Below are 21,750 nucleotides of genomic sequence, written 5' to 3'. Positions count from 1 at the left end.
GCCCACAAAATTCCAATGACACCTTCATTCATTCTTCCCGAACCTCTGATGAATCTCGCGCGCACGATGACTGCACGAGCCAGGAACGCGCGGCTTCCGTTCTGGTATGTAGCCTAGCTCTAGACTTACAGGACTGACCTGCGACCACTGACACGTGTGCAACAGGTGCACAACGGCATGACTGCATAGTCTATTCCTCTCGTGAGAAAAGCAATAAAGCAGTGTGTGACGTGTCTTTTTTGTCAATCAATAGTAAGGGAGACTAGTTGTCACACTTTTCAGGCCTGCTGCTCCAATTAATATTTCTCAGGGTAGGTCTATTTTTTAACTCAGCTTCTGTTAAGGCGCATATGATAAAGTCTACACTATCTATTAAAGGCGTTTAATTTCAATTTAAAGATTAAAAATAATTACAAATGACAAAATTCTATTCATTTAAAAAAGATAACACAAATAGCCTATATCATCTTTTTGGTCAAGATAATATGTAAATACATACAGTATGACAACAAAGATGCAATAACTTCTAGCCCCAGTCACCCCCATAGAACAGCAGTATACAATTTCTTTGTATGTTTGTTTGTGATGATTACATTTATATTCAAGGACATTTATTTATTTTTGCGCTCTCTGTTTTCACATGGGCTCGTTTTTAGTGTTCATGTCACCATGCGTCCTTTTGCAATCAAGAGCTGTTAACACTCACTATATTTAATGGCCGTTATAATTAAAGACTCCATTGTAACAAATGTTCAAAAATAACGTGCCAGTCTGTGAAGTTGTGCAAGTCTGGCATGAGCATGACAGGTATGGAATGATGTCTGTGAACTTCCTTTCACATGGCAATACTGTCTGATGACAGTCAGTAACATAGGCTTTTAATAGCCTTATGGTAATGACAGAGTGACATGTTTGAGACACCTTTTCACCACTTATGGACAGAGAGCAATACGTACAGATAAATCTGAGCTGATGTCATCCATCAACAGCAGTGTTTTTGCAGATGCATGTATCTGCAAGGTGCTCATGTCCTTCAGCCACAAGCTGAGCAGGTGCAGAATTGCACACAAGTGTGATCACTCTGTGATATGAGTTTACTGTAAAGAGTGAGGAGCTCAACCAGTCCATCAGACATAAATCAAAATCAATCACAAGATTATTTGCAATGGAGTTTTCCTTAAAAGGAGACACTCAGGCCAGGACACTAGACTGACACTTTGACTAGACACTGAGAGATACCAAAGGTCATGACTTTGGAGATGAAGAAAGAATGACTAAGGAGAGTGTATTGCTTAAGGGCACAGGGCTGGATTGCCATTTGTGAGGTTCAAACGTTCTCCTTCTCACCAATCTCAATCTTACAACCCCCCCCCCCCCCCAAAAAAAAAAACAAAAAAAAAAAACAAACAAAAAACAGCCACTTCAGATGTACTAATGATTAAACTGAATAAATATAATAATTTCTACAGTTATTAACATTATTGCACAAACCATAATAAATTATCTTACACGTTTTATTTTATTTTTTATCTTTACAAAATGAATTAAGCGAGTACATAAAAAATAATTAAAAAGCGTTTTGGTTACTTTTACTTTCCCCAATGGTAAGCCTATTTATATACAACGTCTGCATGGACAAAAAAAGTTGCTGCATTATCACAGTGATTATTATGTTATATGTTTGGCAACAGTTCTTCTAACAATAATTGATGGAGTATGTAGCTTTTCATTTCTTAAACAACCATGTAGGAAGACATGGCCATATACAGTATGACATTGTCAAGATTCATCAGGCTCAAATTGTGAAAGAATGGTTGGGAGCGAGCATGAAGAATCATTTTAACACATGAATTGGCATCTCTGAGTCCAGACCTTAAATTAATTGAAAGTCTTTGGGATGTGCTGGAACAGACTTTACAGAGTGCTTGACTCTTGCATTGTCAAGCCCACATTCAAGCCTTGTCTCTCCCACTGATTCTCCCCAGCCCCAGGTCTTCTTCGTCGGCCAGCTCCAAGTCTCCTTTGTAACTAAATACAATAAAATATTTAATCCACAATATTTTATCCACAAATAACACATGACTTTGGTATTTAAACAGATCTTAAAAAGAGAGCATATTGGTCTATATAGCTTTCTATTAGTACTAAACTGAATAATATACATCATGTTCTATTAATTTGAATGCTACAGAGGAAATAGTTTTTTTTTGTGGAAAATTAGCATTTATTACATTTATAATACAATTTAAAGAAGCTTTTATAATATTTTGAAATGGCAGTGGTTAATATATTAATTAATATATATTAGCAACAAACGATTAAGTAACATATAGTTGGTTAATGGCCTGAAACATGGTCTGAACAGCAGAGAGGAAAGTCACTTGTGGGGCTGAGATCAGTTTTAGCTCTCTGTATGGGTGTGGGAGAGGAGTGCTCCCACATCGCTTGAGACAGCAGCCCTTAAAATAGGACTCTTATATGCCTATAATAGTAGTATAAATTGAGTGGTGGTGTTAAACTCTTTTATGGAACAGCCGGTCATGTAAAAAAACAAACAAACAAACAAAAAAACATGGTAATGGTATAAAATGGAGCACTGAAAAAAAAGCTGTATATTTTCTCTGATATTCAAAATGAAATTCAGACTGCATGAAAAAAGCGTTAATTTTCAAATCGACTATAGCCCTCATAATGCTTTCTATGCTGAACTGCTCATTTAATGATAGCTGTCGATCTGTAAAACTACACTAAATTGACTGTAAAATTCACAGTAATTAACTGGCAGCAAGTGACAAGTAATTTACTGTAAAATAAAAAGTCATTAACTGGCAGCAAGTGTCAAGTAACTTACTGTAAAATAAAAACAGTTATTAACTGGCAGCAAGTGTCAAGTAACTTACTGTAGAAGAAATAACTGTATTTTGCTGTTTTCATTTACAATAGCAACTATGTTCCTGTAAAGAAAAACACAAATTTGCAAGTACTGCTTTTTTAATGGTAGCCTAATAATGTTTTCGCTGTAAAATAAAATAGTAATGTCCAAATAACGTATTTAAGTAGTGTTTTAACTTTAAAATAAAAGTCATTTCTGATTTTTACTGTAAAATAGAAAGTTTAATTCTGTATTTTTTAGGGTACGTTTACACGACAACACTATGCTTAAAATGGAGAAGTTTTTCCTTTGAGTTTTCCGCGTACAGACGACACCATTGTCAAAACGATCCCCACTCACACAGATCCGCGAAAAACGACTAAAAATACTGTATTCTGCTGCCAGGCCATTAGATGGCGATGAAACACTATAGACTGAACACATACGCATGTGCATGACGTTATCGTTTTCAGAGATGCACGTTTTTAGTTGTTTACATTGAGACCGCTTTCAAAAACTTAAACTTTGAAACATGTTTTTAAACCCTTGTCATAATTGAACGGCAAAAACGCACAAGTTTTATATTTTTAATTTAAAATGGTGTCGTGTAAACAGCCCTAAGTTACAGTGCCAGTAATGTAATGTTAACTAAACTACAGATTTTCTTAAACAGTATTAGGGTTCAACAATAACTGCAGAAAGCCAGCAGACAATATTTATTATTAATTGTTGAACAGTAACAACAACACATTTTTCTTGTCCTTAATGGGTGAGCATGCCATGATGCTACCACACACAGTATGTGATAGCAGATACTTTTTTTTTAACACGCCTCCCAGGCAAAGAGAGGTTATGCGTCATCAAAACAAGACCACCTAGAGATGGCAGAATATGGTTAACAAATCTTTAATTTAGACAAAAAACATGAGAAGGAAGTACATTTTGAACAGAGGTTCTTGCTGATCTGGGGTAGCCTATCCATGGCAGCTTCTTCCACATGCCTGAACCAAATCTATGCCACCGTCAAAAGTAAAGATAAGACAGGAAAAAGGCAATACTTCACAGAGGAGTTAGCAGGGATTATATAGATTCCAGTCTCTTCAGTATGTCACCCTCATCTTCAGCACCTCATCAGCAATCTGTAGCCAGAACAAACCAACCTTGAGTGCAAGAGGGTTCCTGGTTTTATCTCCATATGATATCATTGGCCACAGCTATGGGTGGTTTCACATTTGAAGGGTGAGCAGGTGGAAGTAGCCTATTCAAGCCGGGACCTATGCTGCGTTTCAATTCGCCTACTTATAGCCTATACTACACCCTGAAAGTATGTAGGCTACTCTTTTTGTGAAGAAAAAGTGCATTTTGAGTGTGTACAGAAGAGTAGACAAGCTTTGGGACATAGGCCTACTATAACGTCATACATTTGCGTCTTTAACAGTTGCTCTCTGTCGCTTAGTTACACGCATCCTGTCATGCAAACTGACCTGTCAATCATCTTGTCAAATATAAATTCCTCCACATTTAATTTCCTACCGTATCGGAGAGAAATGCAGTAGCACTAAGATCTGCAGTCGCGGGTCTTTTATGCAGAGAAAGCTACTGCTACTGACTCTAGACATAAAACTCAGTCCTGAGTTGGTTTTTACAGGACTTTGCTGATGTGACTATCACAGTATTTCTTTCATTACTGCAATTTTTGACTTGCAGTATATTTACACTTTTTGAATACGTGTAAAGTATATTTGCTGAATACTTTACACTGTATTCTACTGTGAACTCATATACAGTAATTTCCTGTGCACAAACAGTAAATTACTGTAGATTTCACATGTATTTTTTTTATATAGGGTTTTAAGGCATAACCCCACGTGTTTTCAAACACAATTGGGAATGTGTGTCTGTATATTAACAGTTGTGAGGTTTAGTTAAATTTAGCCATTGGCTTTGTTGGTGTCTCTAATTAGGGTTATTTACAGGGTGTTACCAAGAGTATATGTTTCAGTATTACTGAAGGCTTGTAGGGATTCTGAGCTCTAACCCACTTACCTTGGCAAATGGCTTCTCTGGCAAGTGATTGCAGGTGCTGCACATGCAACAGCTGCCTTAGTTTATTATGATTTTTGTGTGTGTGTGTGTGTGTGGATCCAAACAGGCACTACACCAAAATAACTGACCATCCTTAGAGTTTAGATTAGCAGAATGTACACAAACATCCCACTCTTCCTTGCCCACATGCATGCATGGATTGAGCACAATAAGAAAATAACACATAATGTTCTGCTTAAAAAAAAAAGAAAAAAAGATCAGTTCCCAATACAAATGGCTATTTGGAATTCTTATTTAATCCCAGAACTGAAAAAACAGCCCAGGCCATACTGGGACAGGGGCAGTAGAACACCAACAAATCAAACAAGAATGTTGGAATCATGTTCTCACAATGGCAGGGGCTTGGAATGCTACAAGGATTCAGAAGTGCTATGAAGTTTTGGGAATGGTGAAGGGATTTAGGATTCTATGTCCTCAGCTGTGGCCATGTGTGTTGTTTTAAGATAATTTATCTCCCCTCTTGGTTCACATGACAGCTTGCATGCGAATCACTTGATCCCTCAATGTGTCCAAAACAAATATATTTCCTCAACACCTGACCATTCCAAGAGCACCTGACAAGGTTCTATGATAACGTTTTTCTCTGTTGATTTACAACACATCTATTAAATACTTCCACATTTAGGTCTTAGTGATGAATGGGCACAGTCTGTTAAAACTAAAAAAAGTAAAAAAAACAATATCACTCAATTCATGCATTATGTGTTTTATTGTTAATAAGAGGTTCTATTTTCATGAATTAGTTCATTTACATATTTATTTTATTGTACCCTTCATTGTAAAAAAGCAACTACATTTTCGAGTTAACGAAACATTTAGTAAAAAGAAATAATGTTTTCTTGAAACTACATAAAACCGATGACAGACCAACATAATTCCCCCAAATGTTGTCCCAAACACAGTTGTCTGAACAAAGAACTTCATATAGCTGAAATAAGAGTTTGTGCATTCCCAGCATCCATTACAGCATGAATAAATTATGTTTACTGTTATATGATTATTGTTTTGCAGTTTACTGACTTATATAAATATTTCCTATACGACTATATATACTGCTATCAAAACAATAAATGAATTTGTTGTGTTACTAAATGAAAATTTGCAGAACAAGAAAACTCTTATTGTTTTGATGAATTCATTGGCTGAATGAGTTATTTTTGCATTTAGTGAACAAACAAATTCTAATTGACAAAACAAACTGTTACTTATTAGTACAATAGTGGAGAGAACTTAAAAATTCTGAATGCATCAAGTTGCCTTGGATTTTTAAGTTTTACTAAGTTTACAGTGTGAGATATTATGACAACAGCACATTAATGAATTAACTATAAGGCAAAGGCATGGTATCAACAACCTGATCTCATGAAAAAACGTAAAGAAAAAAAAAAAAACATTTGCATGAGGGCCTGCTAAAATACTGTATGTATATAATATCTTAGTATACTGCACTTTATAAAACAAATTGGACATAATTTCTTACACTATAAAAAAATTATAAATTAATAATTGAACATCATTGCATCTTTCTTTTTATAACTGATATTTGGACATTTAACACGTAATTACATTAAATATTGTTGAGGTGGATAACCTAAGCTAACAGGTTATCTGTATGCTATGCTATACTTATGCTAATTAAACAGACATTAATGGTCATTATAAACATAGATCAAACAACATCATAACATGCTTTTGAATTGTAACTGGGTGCTAAAGAGCACCCATTAAAAGATTTTTGAGCCAATGGAATCAACTGTGGTCCTAATGGAGACCTAATTTTAAGGGTGGATGCAGCATGAACTTGGGTTGGTTCATGAATAAATACATTTTATGACAATAATGTTATGGTTCTGCAAGAGAGAGGACCCAGATGCAGAAAGAGCAGTGATGTTTTATTGACAAGATTGTAGACAGGGAACAAGGAGAGTGAGGCGTGAAAACATTCAAACTGTAGGGCAGGGCTTGATGATCTCTTCAATGTTGCTGCCAGGCAGAGGCTCACAGAACCAGAGGCTTGACTCTTGAGAATCAGACTGTTACCCCATCTAGCTGCCAGGCAGTGAGGGTCAGTGGCCAAGAAACAAGACAAGACACAAGATAAAGCAAGACAAGAGAGAAGATACTAAATTAAACAAATGTTAAAAAAAAAAACACACTAGAAATAACTGGACCTTGGAAACAAAAAATGAAACAAAAGAACAAACTTGCAGGGAACTAGATACTGGAGATGAAAATCTTAAGTAGAAATGAAATCAAAATAGAAAAACAAAACAAGACTGGGAAGAGGAAAAAACTAAATAGCAACAACGATACACTACAGACACACTACAGACACACTACAGACACACAGACACATTCAAGTCGAACAAGCCTCTTGTCTAGTACTCCTTTGCTTTAACTGGAAATGAGGAGGCGGTACAAGAGGAGCACATGGCCAACAACACAAATAAAGACAGAGCCATGTGCTCAAGCACATGACAAACAAGGAAACATTAAACAGTGACAAGACAGACAAGACTGTCAGGGCAGGACGGATGGAGCTCACTTCAAACTAAATGGGCAAAAATGAAATCTAGTCAATGCTGGAGGTGTATTTAGTCAGAAAACATATGGGGCTGCGTTTCCCAAAAGCACTGTAAGCCTAAGTAGATCGTAGAACCATTATTGTTGCCACCAATGGCATTTAGAATTTTAGAATGTGTTTGGTTTTTGCAGAAGGTTTCTGAGACTCCACATGATTGTCTGATGCTTTGTGTCTCTAAACACTAAACCAGCCATAAACACTATAGGGAAAAGGGATTGTGTGTTTGCCTATACTGCAGACATATGAGAATGCAGTCACGCTCTGGTATGAACATTTGGTTTTGAGATTTAAGATTGTATTTTTATGGCCTTTCTTGCAGCTGTTGAAATGTTATAAATTACATGGACATACACACATAATTCTTCATGGGACTGTATTCTGTTTCCCTTCTTTGTGCCAAATTGATCACTCTTTCACATACAGTCATAATGTGATCACCTGGTACGCAGGTTCTTCCCACAGCTGTTCACTTTTAGCTGAAATGATTCTTAGTAATTCAAATGTGTCTCTTATGAGTCTGTGTGTTATGATTTAAGAATGCGTTTTGCTTATGTTACGTTATTTACATAGGCAATACTATGTTGCAAGCAGTATTTCTCTATTTTACTTTCTCCCCTTCTATTTATCTATTTTAAGTCAGCACTATCAATAGAAGGCAAAGAGTTCATTGTTCCCTTCTTTTTAGTCAAAGCAACAGAATCTTATCTGCTTCGGCAGTCATTGTGTGAGGGGATAAGAGTGAGAGGACGAGAAAAAAGATGTGAGAGAGCAAGACAGAGCAGAGAAGAGCAAGAGAGGGTACATACAAATATCTTAAGGTAAATGTCATCAAGCAGTATAAGTGTGCAAAATATGCATGCTAATGAATCCGTTAGTCTCTCTCTCGCTTATTATTTTATTTTTTACATTTCTATCTCAGATTTTTCCATTGCTTCATCATTATGGAATGGCAAAAAGTTGGCTGGGGACAGTAGCTTTAAAAAGTATAAGAAATCCATCAGGTTTAATGTAATGTTTCATTTGTCAGTATATGTTTACTCAGTTCCTGGTATTTCACTCCTTTTTAGAATCTTTAACTTAAAGCTACACTGTGTAATTTTTTAAGTTGATTCTTAGCAAAAAACACTTTGTTCTTTCAAAAATATATGTGCTCATTAATGTGTAATTGTACCAACTAATTCTCGTAGAATCTGCCATTTAGAATACATACGAGCGAGTCGCTCGAATGGCGGCAGCCATGTTGCGCCTCCATCTTGAAAATACATCAGCCAAAGAGGGACATACCTGGAAATTCAAGCTTCGTCTTTCGCGTTTTGACACTCAGTGGCACCGTGACGAATGCGAGGGGGAGATTACTCACGACTGCCGGCAGATTTTAAAATAATACGGCCACCGTAGGAGTTAAAACGCCCTCGGAATGGGAAGGGCTAGAAAGTAATATTCAGTTGGTAGTCATAAACAATTTCACCGCTAGATGGGAGAAAATCCTACACAGTGTAGCTTTAATACAATTAATAAAGAAAGAAAATTAATTGAATAAATAATTAATACATTGATAAAAAAGAATTGTATTAAATATTTGGCCCTGCATTTTTCTTTCTATTTCTTTCTTTTGGTCTGCATATGAGTTTGTTGATATAAATAACATATTGTGTCAATACTAAAAAAAATGTTCAAGAGGAGCTTTAATTAAAGTAATTTCTTTAATTAAAGTTTAATTTAAGTAATTTCTCAGTGACCATGTGCAACATTTTTATAGCTTATAGCTTATTATGTGAGGGTGATCCAAAGGTATTTTTTATTATATTCATGACAGGTTAGGCTTTGACAAGCAAACGGCTATAGCAACCCAGCTGTCAGAGTGACTCAATAGACACAGCAACCTCAAGCTTTATGCACTGTTGGTGAGACTCTTCTCTGATGTTATAATGTATCTGTGCAATGCTTTGAACATCTAGCTGGTCTTGAAGATGTTATTTGCGTGTTAACAACTCCGGCTCTAAAATCCTTTGAAATGACAGGCGATCACTTCCTTACATCTCACTGTTTTTATTTATTTATTTTCTATAAATAGTGGCATCTAATGGCAAGTGAAATACGGATTTGAAGGACAGCCAGCGGTATAAAAAGAAAATCTCACTAAAACCCTTTTTACGCACTCTAAAATGCATTTGCATTGTGCATGTTTAAATTAAAAGAAAATTATTGTTCTGTATGTCAATGGGCGCTCACGCATAGTTTTAGAATCCATGTAAATAATGCATTAATATACACATCTGAATAAAGACATCAAAATGCACGAGGCAGCAGAGATGTCAGAAGATCTTTCATTGAGGAGCTGGATTTTCAGTTCAAAGGGCACTGCACTGATGTTCTGTTGCTAGGGTAACATACGGATGGAGAGTGTTTACATTATTCAAAGCTATAACACACAGATGTGTATCTCATTAAGAAATGTACATGCATCACCATTCACCCATCAGAGCCTGTGGTATCACCCACTCAAGGACTCACCCACACACTTAGGAGTAGAGCAAGGTCCTACTACCCTGTATGGGCAATGTTAGTAGAAAGGTTCCCAGCATCTTAAACATGATTAGAAATGCATGGGCTGAAACGGAGATAACAGGTTTAAGTAAAGTACAAGGGCTAGTTGTCACACAGGGGAACTCTCATATCAGTAACTGGTTTTGAGTCAAAAGTCATAATTGATGTCCTCTTTAGCAGTAATTTTGCCTGTTGGTTAAAAATGCCTATAGCTCAATACTGAATATAATACTGAAATTATTTAAATTAAACTTTTTTTTTGTAATAGTGCAAGCAGGTGAACATAAATTCACAGTAAAATACATTCATGAGTCAACTAATGAAGGTAGATTTCAACCAAATGTTTGAACTTTGTTCTCATGGACAAAGGTATAGCCTATGTTTTAAAATGTTATTTAATAAAAAAAATGTATATTCAAAATTTTAATATTTTATCAAATTGTTACAAAATAATTTTATATAATTTAATACTTATTTTCAATAAATGAAAATGTATAAATGTAAATTACAATATTTTAGATTTGAGCTATTATGTGTGTCATAATTGTTTTTTGGTTTGATATTATATATTAATATCAGAAAGGTCACAAAGGTCAATGTGTTTTGAAATGTATATTACCAATATAAATATATCACTGATTCTTGAGATAAGGGACAAAATAAGTTATTTTTTTTATTATTTAATAATACATTATTATAAACTGATATATTTGTAGACAAAGGTCTCAGCTAAAGAATGTAAGGGAACAGGTTTTTCTGAAATTTTTTTTTTCTAAAAATGTAGGCTACATTTATTCACTTCATAACTTAATTTGTGTCAACTTCATCAGATGCATTAAAAAGCATGCTATTTTAATTTGATTCATCCAACAAAAATGTAAAGTCGTCCGTTATGTATAATGGGGTTCAGTAAAGGAGCTTACAAGTGAAAAAATACATTGTCTACATTTTTGTCTACATTTTTTTCCGGGTTATTCCTTTATTCTCTACCCTCCTTTTTAATATTAAACATATATAACCAATATTCTTAAATCAGGCATAATATCATGTAGTTCAGTTAATCTTTTAATATTTTAACACAATAAATGGAAAAAAGAAAGAGATATTTAAGAAACCTTAACAGAAACTTTCATTTGATGGTGTTAAATACTATGGAAGTTGAATAAACTGACGGAGTTGACGAAGGTCCAACTGATTGACAAGACAACAAATTAAGACAACTATAGGGTGAAATGCCCTAATGTTGGATATTTTTTACATTTCAGGCTTCTGTAACATATTGCGATGTGTAGCCAAAACATTAAATCCAATTCAGATTACACAGAAAAAAAACATTCATAAGAGAAGATTCAGATAACACATTCATAAGAGAAATTATAGACATATCAGTGCTCTATATATATAATTTATATATATTTATATATTTAATTTTCAATTCAGTCTGTCTTTTGGCCCAATGACTTTTCTCTTAATAATGTTACGAATGCTGGGAAACTGTTCTAAACTGTTCTCTCCCTCCGCTGGTATCAATCTACAGAACCGCGTAAACAAGCGCGTGAATCCCCCGCCCCTTCTCTGCGCGAGCGCTCCTCTCTCTGCGCGTGCTGCTGCCAGTTCCGTGTCGGCCGCGAGTTTACCAGCCACGCACTGCCTGCACGCGCTCAATCCACCGCCGGGCTGTAACGATGTGACTCTCTCTGGCTTCCAGAACCCCCCCTTTTCAGTCTCCATTAACGGCCCAGCACAGAGCGAGGCGAGGGGATTCGTAACGGTGAGTGTATTTCGGATGGCCACTGAACGTGGGAATCTGCGCTACGTTATCGGTTTGGGGACAGCGAATGTGTGTAAAGTTTGGGGAGGGGAGAAATTGTGTCATGTGGTAAGACAGAGTCTGTGTGCCCGCCAGTCCGCTCTAGTGGAGCAGACAGATACATAATTATAGAATGTAGAAACGACGTCGCGCGAGACGAGCTCAACTTACCATGTGTTATAATTTCCATGGGGATGACGTCACGCAGTCCTTGACGCCGTGCGCGCAGCTTGCGCTGATGAGATAACGGGACTGTGACACACTGCGCGTTTCTGATGCACACTAAAAGCTTCATAGGAACAGGTTATTGGTTTATAATGCGTTTAAAAGGGACGATAACAATCCATTCGTGTAAGTTATTATTCACAAAGCAGCCTGTTTGTTGCTGTTTTCCTCTTATACAAATATGTATTACATAAAAGGCAGAGAACATCGTAAGGAGAACGTCATCGTTAGAAATGATTGACCGATGGCGTTGTTTCTGAAACACAGTATCAGTGCATGTAAATGTGTAAATCTGTTAAAAAGTTTAACCCTCAGAGACCCAAGTAGCCTATTTACAATCGTATGTTCTCGTTTCCGTGTTGAAAGTGCATTAAAAAGCTGCTAGTTATAAATATCATTAATTTAAAGCATATTTTGTTTTTGATGTGAATTTTGACATTGTAAAAATGCTGGACTTTCACAACTGTTTACGATCATAGGCAGGCTCCTTGTACTGTGAGGACTTCATATAGTGCCATGCTGTTGGGGCATGTTGTCACAATGGGGTCAATGTGTGCAATGACATACTTTCATGTCATGTTTAGAGGCCTATACTGATCATTTAGAGTAGTTTATCTTTGATTTACTGATTTTCAGTCTATTTTTCATTTGCTTAATATAATTAAGAAAGAACAGTTCAAATGTTTACTTGAAAAAAGAATACGCTATTTGTTACAAAAAAGTTAACAGTTGTGTTAATAGGCAGTAAGCTTATTGTGTGACTCTAGAAAGCTGTATGATATTTTAGTTTTTCCCCACCAAAACATTTGCTTTGATAGTTCAGAGTGTTACTCTAAACTAAAATAAATAGGTGTAAATAAATTGTTTAATCAAGCATTGCAATTTAGCTAGGCTACATGCCTTGGTGCGACACTTCTAATAATCTCTAAGTGATTGATATGATGCTAATGTACAATATTTAGTACTGAGTCTGACCCACTAAAAATATCGATTCATATTCTTCTTTTTGGGAGACTTTGCTCAGTACTGACATAAGTTTTAAATAGGCAAGACTTTGTTGTGTGTGCATTTGATGCAAAAGAAAGAGGGCCTCAATATCCTGCTGGATCTGGTGGTTATATTGTGGCCAAGCCAATGAAAACTCAAAAGAACTCTTGAAATGACGCACCCTTCGCTTTTCCCGTCTCTCCCGACAGGGACTTTCCTAAAAGTTTTCAGACTGAAAGCAGGCTCAGCTCAAGTCTGGTTTGAGTTGGACTGGTTTCAAAACAGAATGTGTGGTGTAATCATTTTTGATACTTAGCTTGTCGTGTGGAGTCATAATATGTAACTGAAAATTCTTACAATAACCCTTTATATATGTTTTTTTATTTTTATTCTAGGATCACTCTCTCACCAATAATGTCTTCAGATCAGTGTTACAACTGCCTCAAAACGGAGGCAATGATGAAATCACCGTGGCAACCCTGTGTGGGAGCACAGGCAGCACTGTGACTCTAGCTTGTGATCTCCTGACCTCTGTGAGTCGAGATGGCAACCCACCGAAAGCATCTGGTCCGAGATTTTAACCGACACATTACCTGCTCAATTTGCCATGGATATCTGATCAAGCCCACCGCTGTCACGGAATGCCTGCACACTTGTAAGTCATTCATGTCTCGCTAATCCGCATTATGTTCTCTATGACCATCTCTCTTTTCTGAAAATAACAGCAAACCAAATATTTTGGTCCTTCTTCTCCCCAAATAGTTTTTTCTTTCTTTGGTGTTGTAACAAGGGCGTAGGTTTGATTTTGAAATTGGTGGGGATGGGGACATCCCCAGAAGCTGAGCTGCATCTGTCATTAAAGGGACAGTTCACTCGAAAATGAAAATTCTGTCATCATTTACTCACCCTCAAGTTGTTTCAAACCTGTATGAATTTCTTTCTTCTTCTGAACACAAAAGAAGATATTTTGAAGAATGTCGGTAACCAGACAGTTGATGGACCCCATTGACTTCCATAGTAGAAAACTGGTTACCGACATTCTTCCAAATATATTCTTTTGTGTTCAGCAGAAGAAAGAAATGCATACAGGTTTGAAACAACTTGAGGGTGAGTAAATGATGACAGAATTTTCATTTTCGAGTGAACTGTCCCTTTAACAGAAATGAACTGTTGGCATATTTGTTTCAAATTAATAATGTCCAGTTTGTCCTGTTGGACATGGCACACAGCAATACTGTTAAGTGTTACTTGTGCCATTGTTCATGAGACTGGGATGACAAGGGTTTCAACTTCATCAAACAGTCCTCTCATTTCAACAAGACCAAGCAATGTTGTGTTTTTATTTTTTATGGGGACTTTTTACAGACTGTATATTATATTCCCCTACACTAACCCTGCCTATCACAGAAAACTTTCTGTACAAATATTGCCATAGTTTGTGGTAACATTTTGTCCCTAAAATTTAGTGTTACACATACACACTTAAGCATACATACACAATTTCTCTCTCTCTCTCTCTCTCTCTCTCTCTCTCTCTCTCTCTCTCTCTCTCTCTCTCTCTCTCTCTCTCTCTCATAGACACACAAAACTAACGATTGTTTGCCACTTTTCCCGCGATGGTAATACAGTAGTAAAAACTGATTTGCCCCGCATTTCTCCCTAGCTTACCGCATCTAGGTTTCCTTCGGATTTCACCACCGGACAGCATGGTTATAAATATATTTTAAGTTTTGATCAAAATTATTGCTAGGGACATATCAGTGTCACTGGATATTGGTAGGGACATGTCCCTAGCCTCCCTACTAAATTCTACGCCCCTGTGTTGTAATATTCATTAACAGAAATAAGAATGTCCTTTTTCTAGAATTGTTTTGTTTCATTATGTGGTGAGTTTATTTATAAGCAAGATTTTTGAAAAAATGTGTATGGTTCAGCTATAGCGCCAAAAATAGCTGCCATTATTGTCAATAATATGTAATGGAAAAATTGCAACTATCTGGATGTCTCTTAGACCTACCCATACCTGCATGCCTGACCTGTTTCATATCTCATATCAAAACCTATTTGTTTCACACTCTGCTTAACATTCAAATTTCCATCTTTGTCTGATCCACCTGAATGATTTTTTTGGCAGAGCTGCTGTGTCTGGGTGTCTAAATAGGACTCGAAAGTCTTAAGAAAACTGTATTGTACACTACTGTTTAAAAGTTAGGGGTGAAAGAGCTGTAAAAATACAGTAAAAACTCATAACTTAAGTTAAAAACTTAAATATTGTAAAAAAAGAAAAAAAGATTAGTTTAAAATATATGTTTTGAATATATTTAAATTTTTTTTTAAATGAATTTATTCCTGTGATGCCAAAGCTGAATTTTCAGCAGTCATTATTTCACTCTTCAGTGTCACATGATCCTTCAGAAATCATTCTAATATGCTGATTTGGTGCTCAAGATTTTTATTTATTTATTATTATTGTCACTTTTGAAAACACTTTTCACTTATCACTGTTTAATATTTTTGTGGAAAGAGTGAAACTTTTAATATAAATCTTTTTTAACATTATGTCTTAACTGTCACTTTTGATCAATATAATGCATCCTTGCTGAATAAAAATATGAATTTCTTAAAATCATACTGACCCCAAACTTTTCAACGGTAGTGTATGTTGAACATAATTTAAATGCAGTGATGTATAATGTATAATAATTATACAAAATATATTATGCTTATTTAATGCTGCTTTTGGTTAGAGTTTTTACTAAATATTCTAAATTATTGTGTTTTTTTCTAGTTTTGTTGGTGGCACTGTAATCTAATCTGTTCAAATGCTGTTTAATGCTGGTACTTTTATTGAGACACTCATTGTTTTTGTCAGATAAATACTGTTCTAAATGAAAAAAAGTAACACTTTATTTTACACTGTCCTTGTTACATATGTTACATGTACTTATCACAGTAATAACAGTAAATTATGCATAATTACAATGTTGTTAAATAATATTACTCAGTACTTAAATATATAATTACACTAACAATCACACCTTAAAATAATGTGTAACCAAAAAATATAATCTGATAGTTATGTAGTAGGTAAAATAAATTGTTTTTTAACAATAATCATTTTAACACCAAACTTTTTTTATGGTTTTAGAGTACTTTGCCCTGATTCTCTCATTCTCTTGTCCATTTCATTTCATTTATTTAGAAAGTACATTAAGTCCCTCTTCTGTTCCTCCTTTTCTTCTTATTCCATTCTCCTCTAGTTTGTAAGAGTTGTATCGTTCAGCACTTTGAGGAGAGTAATGAGTGTCCAGAATGTGGGATACAGGTCCATGAAACCAACCCTTTAGAGATGCTGAGGTAACCAAACTCACCCGCACTAATTTCTCACATGCACAGATTAAGTACACACACAAGTCCTCTGTGTTTTATATGGTATTTTGCACTTTTTTGCAGGTTAGATAAAACCCTGGAGGAGATCATCTTCAAGCTGGTGCCTGGACTAAGAGAGAGTGAGATATATATATACATTTATATGTATATGTCTGTGTGTATGTATGGAGAGGGAGAGAGAGAGACAGACATACATACTTTATGCTTTATAATGCACTTCAGAGATACACTCTGTAGGTTATGTAGTTGTGCTTTAGTTGGTAAGTGTTTCTATATCCGTAAATTGTTTCTTAATGTACTTTCTTTAAATTATTGTGTTTATTTACTAGAGGAGGAACAACAGGAAAGTGAGTTTTGGAGAAAAAATAAAATCAAAGCAAATGGAGAAGGTAATAATTAACCATTCCATACACAACCCCTTTCACACAAAGTCACATGTACTACACGTACAGTGAATATACAGATATATTTTAAGATTAAAGGTCAGGTTTCCTTTGTCTTCTAGATGGCCCTAGGGCTAAGAAAGCTCGCCTGAGTGATGAAGAGGATGATGATGGGAAAGGTGGAGACTACCACAGGAGTGATCCTCAGATCGCTATTTGTCTGGACTGTCTACGTAACAATGGCCAATCAGGAGAAAGCACAGTTAAGGTGCACAGAGACAGTATAGTTTAATATATTGTGTGTATATGTTGAGATGTATGTTTGTGTGCGTGTGTTTATAATTTGCACCCCATGTCTCTCTGAAACAGGGTTTAATGAAGAAATTCATCCGTTGCTCCACACGTGTTACGGTGGGAACCATTAAGAAGTTCCTTGGTGTAAAATTGAAGCTGCCAAGCTCTTATGAGGTAAAATACTGTTTTATTACAGTATCACTGGGCTGTCAATGCAGGCAAACTGCATTTGCGTGAGTGTACTGAGAATTAATAGGTTTCTTTCACAGTTCAATACAGATATTAATAAATAAGCTCTTGATGGGTTTACCCATCAGTTGTGAAACTTAATATTCAATGAAAATTGTTTCTGAGGTTGTTTTTCTTAGCCTCTACTGTTCTCTATGATGTTTGACTAAGTGTATGTGTAACACACAACATGCCATAGTCTAAACGTGCCTATTATTTGATTTCATAAAGCTCATAAAAGATGCTTGTCCGTATTTCTTACAGCTCGACGTTTTGTGTAACGGGGAGATCATGGGCAAAGACCACACCCTGGAATTCATCTACCGCACTCGCTGGAGACTTCAGGGTGACAGCGTAAGTCTGTATGTGTGTGGGTCAAATTTTACCAACATTGTTTGGACTGAATGTCCCCCAACGATAGTAAAACCAGAATGACTTACATTATATGGACCAGCCTATCATCCCCAGAAGGAAAATGGCTTCATAAACATGCTTAATATTTTCTTCAGGGTTTGGGGATGAAAAATATCATTACCTCAGTGTTAAAACAATCAAAGGTATTGGAAAGTCACCACTATTATTGAAAAGCAAATGTATGTGTGTATATATATGCTTATGCGTGTGTTGCAACATTACCTTTCATTTATAATTTTATGGGCTGTCAAAGTTACTGTGCTCTTAAGATACAGATTTTTACATTTACAGTCACATTCACCAAGTCTGATAATATTACTGTCTGAAGACTGCTAATAAATCATGAGATTAATTGTGATTATTTTATTCTAGTATTCTAGTTTTTACCAGTAAGAACAAGAACAAAAACAAAACTGTTTTTGTCACCAAAACACACTGACTAAAAAGTATATTTTTCCCCCAGATAAAATTTTAAAGCCAGTATAAAATGGAAATGGTAAATCTATTGCACATCTAAATGGGTGTTATTGATCTAATTATAAATGATTCATCCATGCATGTTTCATTTTTTTTTGTAACTTGTAATTTTTAATCTTTTCTCATTTAGTCTACTTAAACCCAGCACCTTTCTTACATTCGACTGCAAGCTTACATTTAGATTTGCCTCCATCCAATCAACAACGTATGGATAGAACCAAGACCCACCATGCATTTTTTGCTTTTTCGATTAACTGTTTCACTTGGATATACATCACAATACGAAATAAGAAAAACTGTCACTACTTTTGTTTAATTGTTCACACAGTATAAATCGTTTTTTTATTTTTTTTATTAAAATATATAGCTGCATTTATGTTTTAGGATCGGGGATCATCATATTATATTCAAAATCTTTGGCATTAAAAAGTTTGAAAAACCTTTACTAGAAACATTGACAGGTAAATTATTGAAAAGTTAGTTTGACCCTGAAAATGTGGGTGTGTGCTCATGAGAAGTGTGAACAGCTGTCTCTGAGTTGGTGGTGATTGTGGGGGGGGGGGGGGGGGGGTAGAGGCAAAAAAAAAAAAAACCCCTGCTCGCAGCTACTGACACATCTATGAGTCATATTTCTCCAGTTACACACACATACACACACACACACACACACACACACACACACTAGAGGTTGATACAAAATCAGATCAGAGGACACAATGATGCCCCTAGTTTTGTGTCCTTGCCTTTTACACCACAAGAAAATAGGAGAGAACTATGACAATATAATGGATATGATATGGTGCTTACATCAGAAAATGTGAAGTCATTCTTTACTTTCGTTTTCACCCCAGGCTTATCCCATGGTTCTCGAATACCGTCCGAGGATTGACTTTGGTTAAACAGCACTTACAGCTTTAGTGGAAATCTCATGCAGACTGATGTCAAGAGATGGAAAAAAAAGCAGAAAAACTGAATGATTGTGCGTCTGTTGAACCTCAACAACACAAAGCTCCATGACTGACAGGACTACTCTCCTTCTGTGCACTGCTTCAGCCTCTACTCCTCCATTCCTCCCTCCTTCATGTTCCTGTTTGACAGTTGTGGCTCCGCCCACTGGCACTGTATCAAGTTTGATGATTATATTCCTCCAAAGCTTTCTCTGCATGTTGTCTCTATGACAACGCCTTAGCGTTCAGTGGCCCGTTGGGATTATCTGATAGCAATCTAGCAATCACAGAAAGTAAGCTAAAACTCGTCGCAAAGCTGCGTCTTGGCCAGGTGACAGGAGAGAGAGAAAATGGAGACGTTTTTAAAATGAAGTCTCGCTAGAAGGTAGATTTTAGAATGTTTTATTAGGTGTTTTTATCCAAGATTTTGCACTAGAGGCAAATCCAAATGTCTCACTGTAGTGTTCCTGTTGTCTTACCTTTTACACTCTCTCTCTTTACTTTTAGTTACTTTTCTTTCCTGCTCTAACCGCCCACATTGTCCCTCATAAATTCAGTGACTCTTTTTCATGTCATCATTCTCTCTCTCTCTTTCTTTAGCTCACGCACACTCACTCCCTCTTTCTCAGCCAATTTCCATCTTCCCTCATACTCTCATTTTTCTCCAATGGTGTTTTTGGCTCTAGTCTGAAGTATTGATGGATCTCATTCAGATGGAATTGAATGAGAGCGCTGTATATGTCCCAAAATAACAGCACTGAAAGGCACTCTGGGTAAGCATTTTTCCTTCACACTGTGAAGGCCAAGTCTTACATTTACCCAAACCAGATTGTTTTCTTAATAGAAATGATATAAGATTAACTGATGCCAGATATGCTTAATGCATTAATTCATTGAAAATTCTCATCTTTAAAACAGCTGAATGGGGAATGACTGAAGGGTTCCAGCTGCATCTCTCTAAGAGTTGCTTTGGCTCACAGTCTGTCAGTTGTAAACATTCTGTTGTTTCCTGTTTAATCAGAAATATATTTGAGACATTCCAATCAAATCCACCTCATTAGATGTTTGAATTTTAAAACCCAGAATGTCAATAATGCACTTTTTACAGTGTATTTTGAGTGTAACGCAGCAAAATAATGCTATACTGATGCAACAATGTTTGGTTAAACAAAATTAAGTGCAAAACGTGTTTTATTTTATGCACTTTCTAAAAATGTGTGATGTCTGGAAAAACAACTGCGCAAGGGACATGCAATAATGCATTTGTTTACCTCCACAAAGTGGAAGAAAAGTCAAAATCCAATATTTCTCAATGTGGTCCTCTACTACACTATATCAAGTCATGGACATGATTCTAAGGAGAGTTTAAAATTCAGTCATCACGTTTTAAATATTTTAAATATTAAGGGTGTTTTTTGGAGCATTAGTTCAGATAAGGTGATAGGTTAGCTTTCTAAGTTTGTTTACATGACAGTGTAAATCTTTACTGTATGTGTAGTGGCCTAGGAATCATTTAAAATCATAATTACAAGCAAATGATCGCCAAACTGATAAAGTTGCCAAACCGATTTCATGCACATTCTCAGAATGCTTTTTGAGAATTAAGGGTTCAAAACATGGAGCTTTGCCAATCCAGATTATATTCCACAAAAATTATATGTGATGGTACTCAAAGTAGAAAAGGATTACATGAATCATTACGTGAACCTTTGATTTGGATCATCTCAGGGGGTGACAACGGGTGAAATGAGGGTTTGTTCTGTGTTCTCCAGTTCAGTTTTGGAATCAAGGAATCTTAACTATGGGTGTTTGAAATTAGAGTCGCTTCAGTGCTGTAAGTCATTACAGTTAATCAAAAGATGAATATAGAATGATTCTGAATTGCTCAGCAACACTGTTTTAAGTGGATTGTACCTGTCTACCAATAGTACAAATATATTTGTCCAAATGTTTCTTATGACAAGCTAAAACATGTTATACCAACATGATCTATTGTACTGAATCTTAAAAATCATTTGCACTGTCTGTCAGTTCAGTGGAATTCTTGACGTTGTTGTTTAGGACAAAGGCCACTGGCTGCACTCCCAAATCCAATTTCCTCCCCACTAAGAAAACATGCAAATCAAATATGAAGTGTCTTTGAGCTCTGATTATAAATACAATGTATTTTTGTATGTTGACGCACTTGAACCTATAATCAAAAGATTTTGTCAATGCTTGTCTTTTTCCTAATAGATGATGCTGCTTGGGGTAATTTATTCTTTTTTTATACGTCCCACCGCCTGCTATGTGTTCCCCTTGTAAATGTTCGCACTGTACATGAAAAGCTACCTAATGCTGTTCATTACATATTGTTATTTAATTAATGAACATTAAAATTTGACAAAAAATAGTGGCTTTTCTTCGACTGTATTCCAGAAACATTTTATTTTTTCTGAAAGCTGCCTATTATACTTGCATGACAGTATAACTTGCCATTAGATCTA

General features: G+C 35.8%; 1 protein-coding gene across 2 annotated transcripts; it reads left to right on the top strand.

Moving 5' to 3' along the window:
- The first annotated feature begins 11,697 nt into the window (after positions 1 to 11,697).
- On the top strand, positions 11,698 to 21,247 carry pcgf5a (polycomb group ring finger 5a). 2 transcript variants are annotated; one of them, XM_079853710.1, is made up of 9 exons: positions 11,698 to 11,880; positions 13,527 to 13,786; positions 16,392 to 16,488; positions 16,585 to 16,640; positions 16,851 to 16,910; positions 17,027 to 17,172; positions 17,274 to 17,372; positions 17,691 to 17,780; positions 19,169 to 21,247. In XM_079853710.1, exons 2-9 carry the CDS (start codon positions 13,675 to 13,677, stop codon positions 19,214 to 19,216), a joined length of 708 nt encoding a protein of 235 aa, XP_079709836.1. In that variant the 5' UTR covers positions 11,698 to 11,880; positions 13,527 to 13,674; the 3' UTR covers positions 19,217 to 21,247. The 2 variants fall into 2 exon arrangements, with proteins under 2 accessions (XP_079709836.1, XP_079709837.1); XM_079853711.1 differs by lacking the exon at positions 11,698 to 11,880 and adding an exon at positions 12,024 to 12,270.
- The last annotated feature ends 503 nt before the right edge of the window (positions 21,248 to 21,750 follow it).

The sequence above is a fragment of the Squalius cephalus genome (genome assembly GCF_949319135.1).
Source record: "Squalius cephalus genome assembly, chromosome: 20".
NCBI lineage: Eukaryota > Metazoa > Chordata > Actinopteri > Cypriniformes > Leuciscidae > Squalius > Squalius cephalus.
Note: the sequence above shows the minus strand (reverse complement) of the source record. Positions and strands in the feature narration are given on the sequence as shown.

Bases quoted from the DNA above. Each gene is read 5' to 3' on its own strand.
- pcgf5a (XM_079853710.1), top strand. From the start codon at position 13,675: ATGGCAACCCACCGAAAGCATCTGGTCCGAGATTTTAACCGACACATT. The intron at 16,489-16,584 runs GTAACCAAACTC...ACTTTTTTGCAG, and splicing joins AACCCTTTAGAGATGCTGAG to GTTAGATAAAACCCTGGAGG. The intron at 17,173-17,273 runs GTGCACAGAGAC...TCTCTGAAACAG, and splicing joins CAGGAGAAAGCACAGTTAAG to GGTTTAATGAAGAAATTCAT.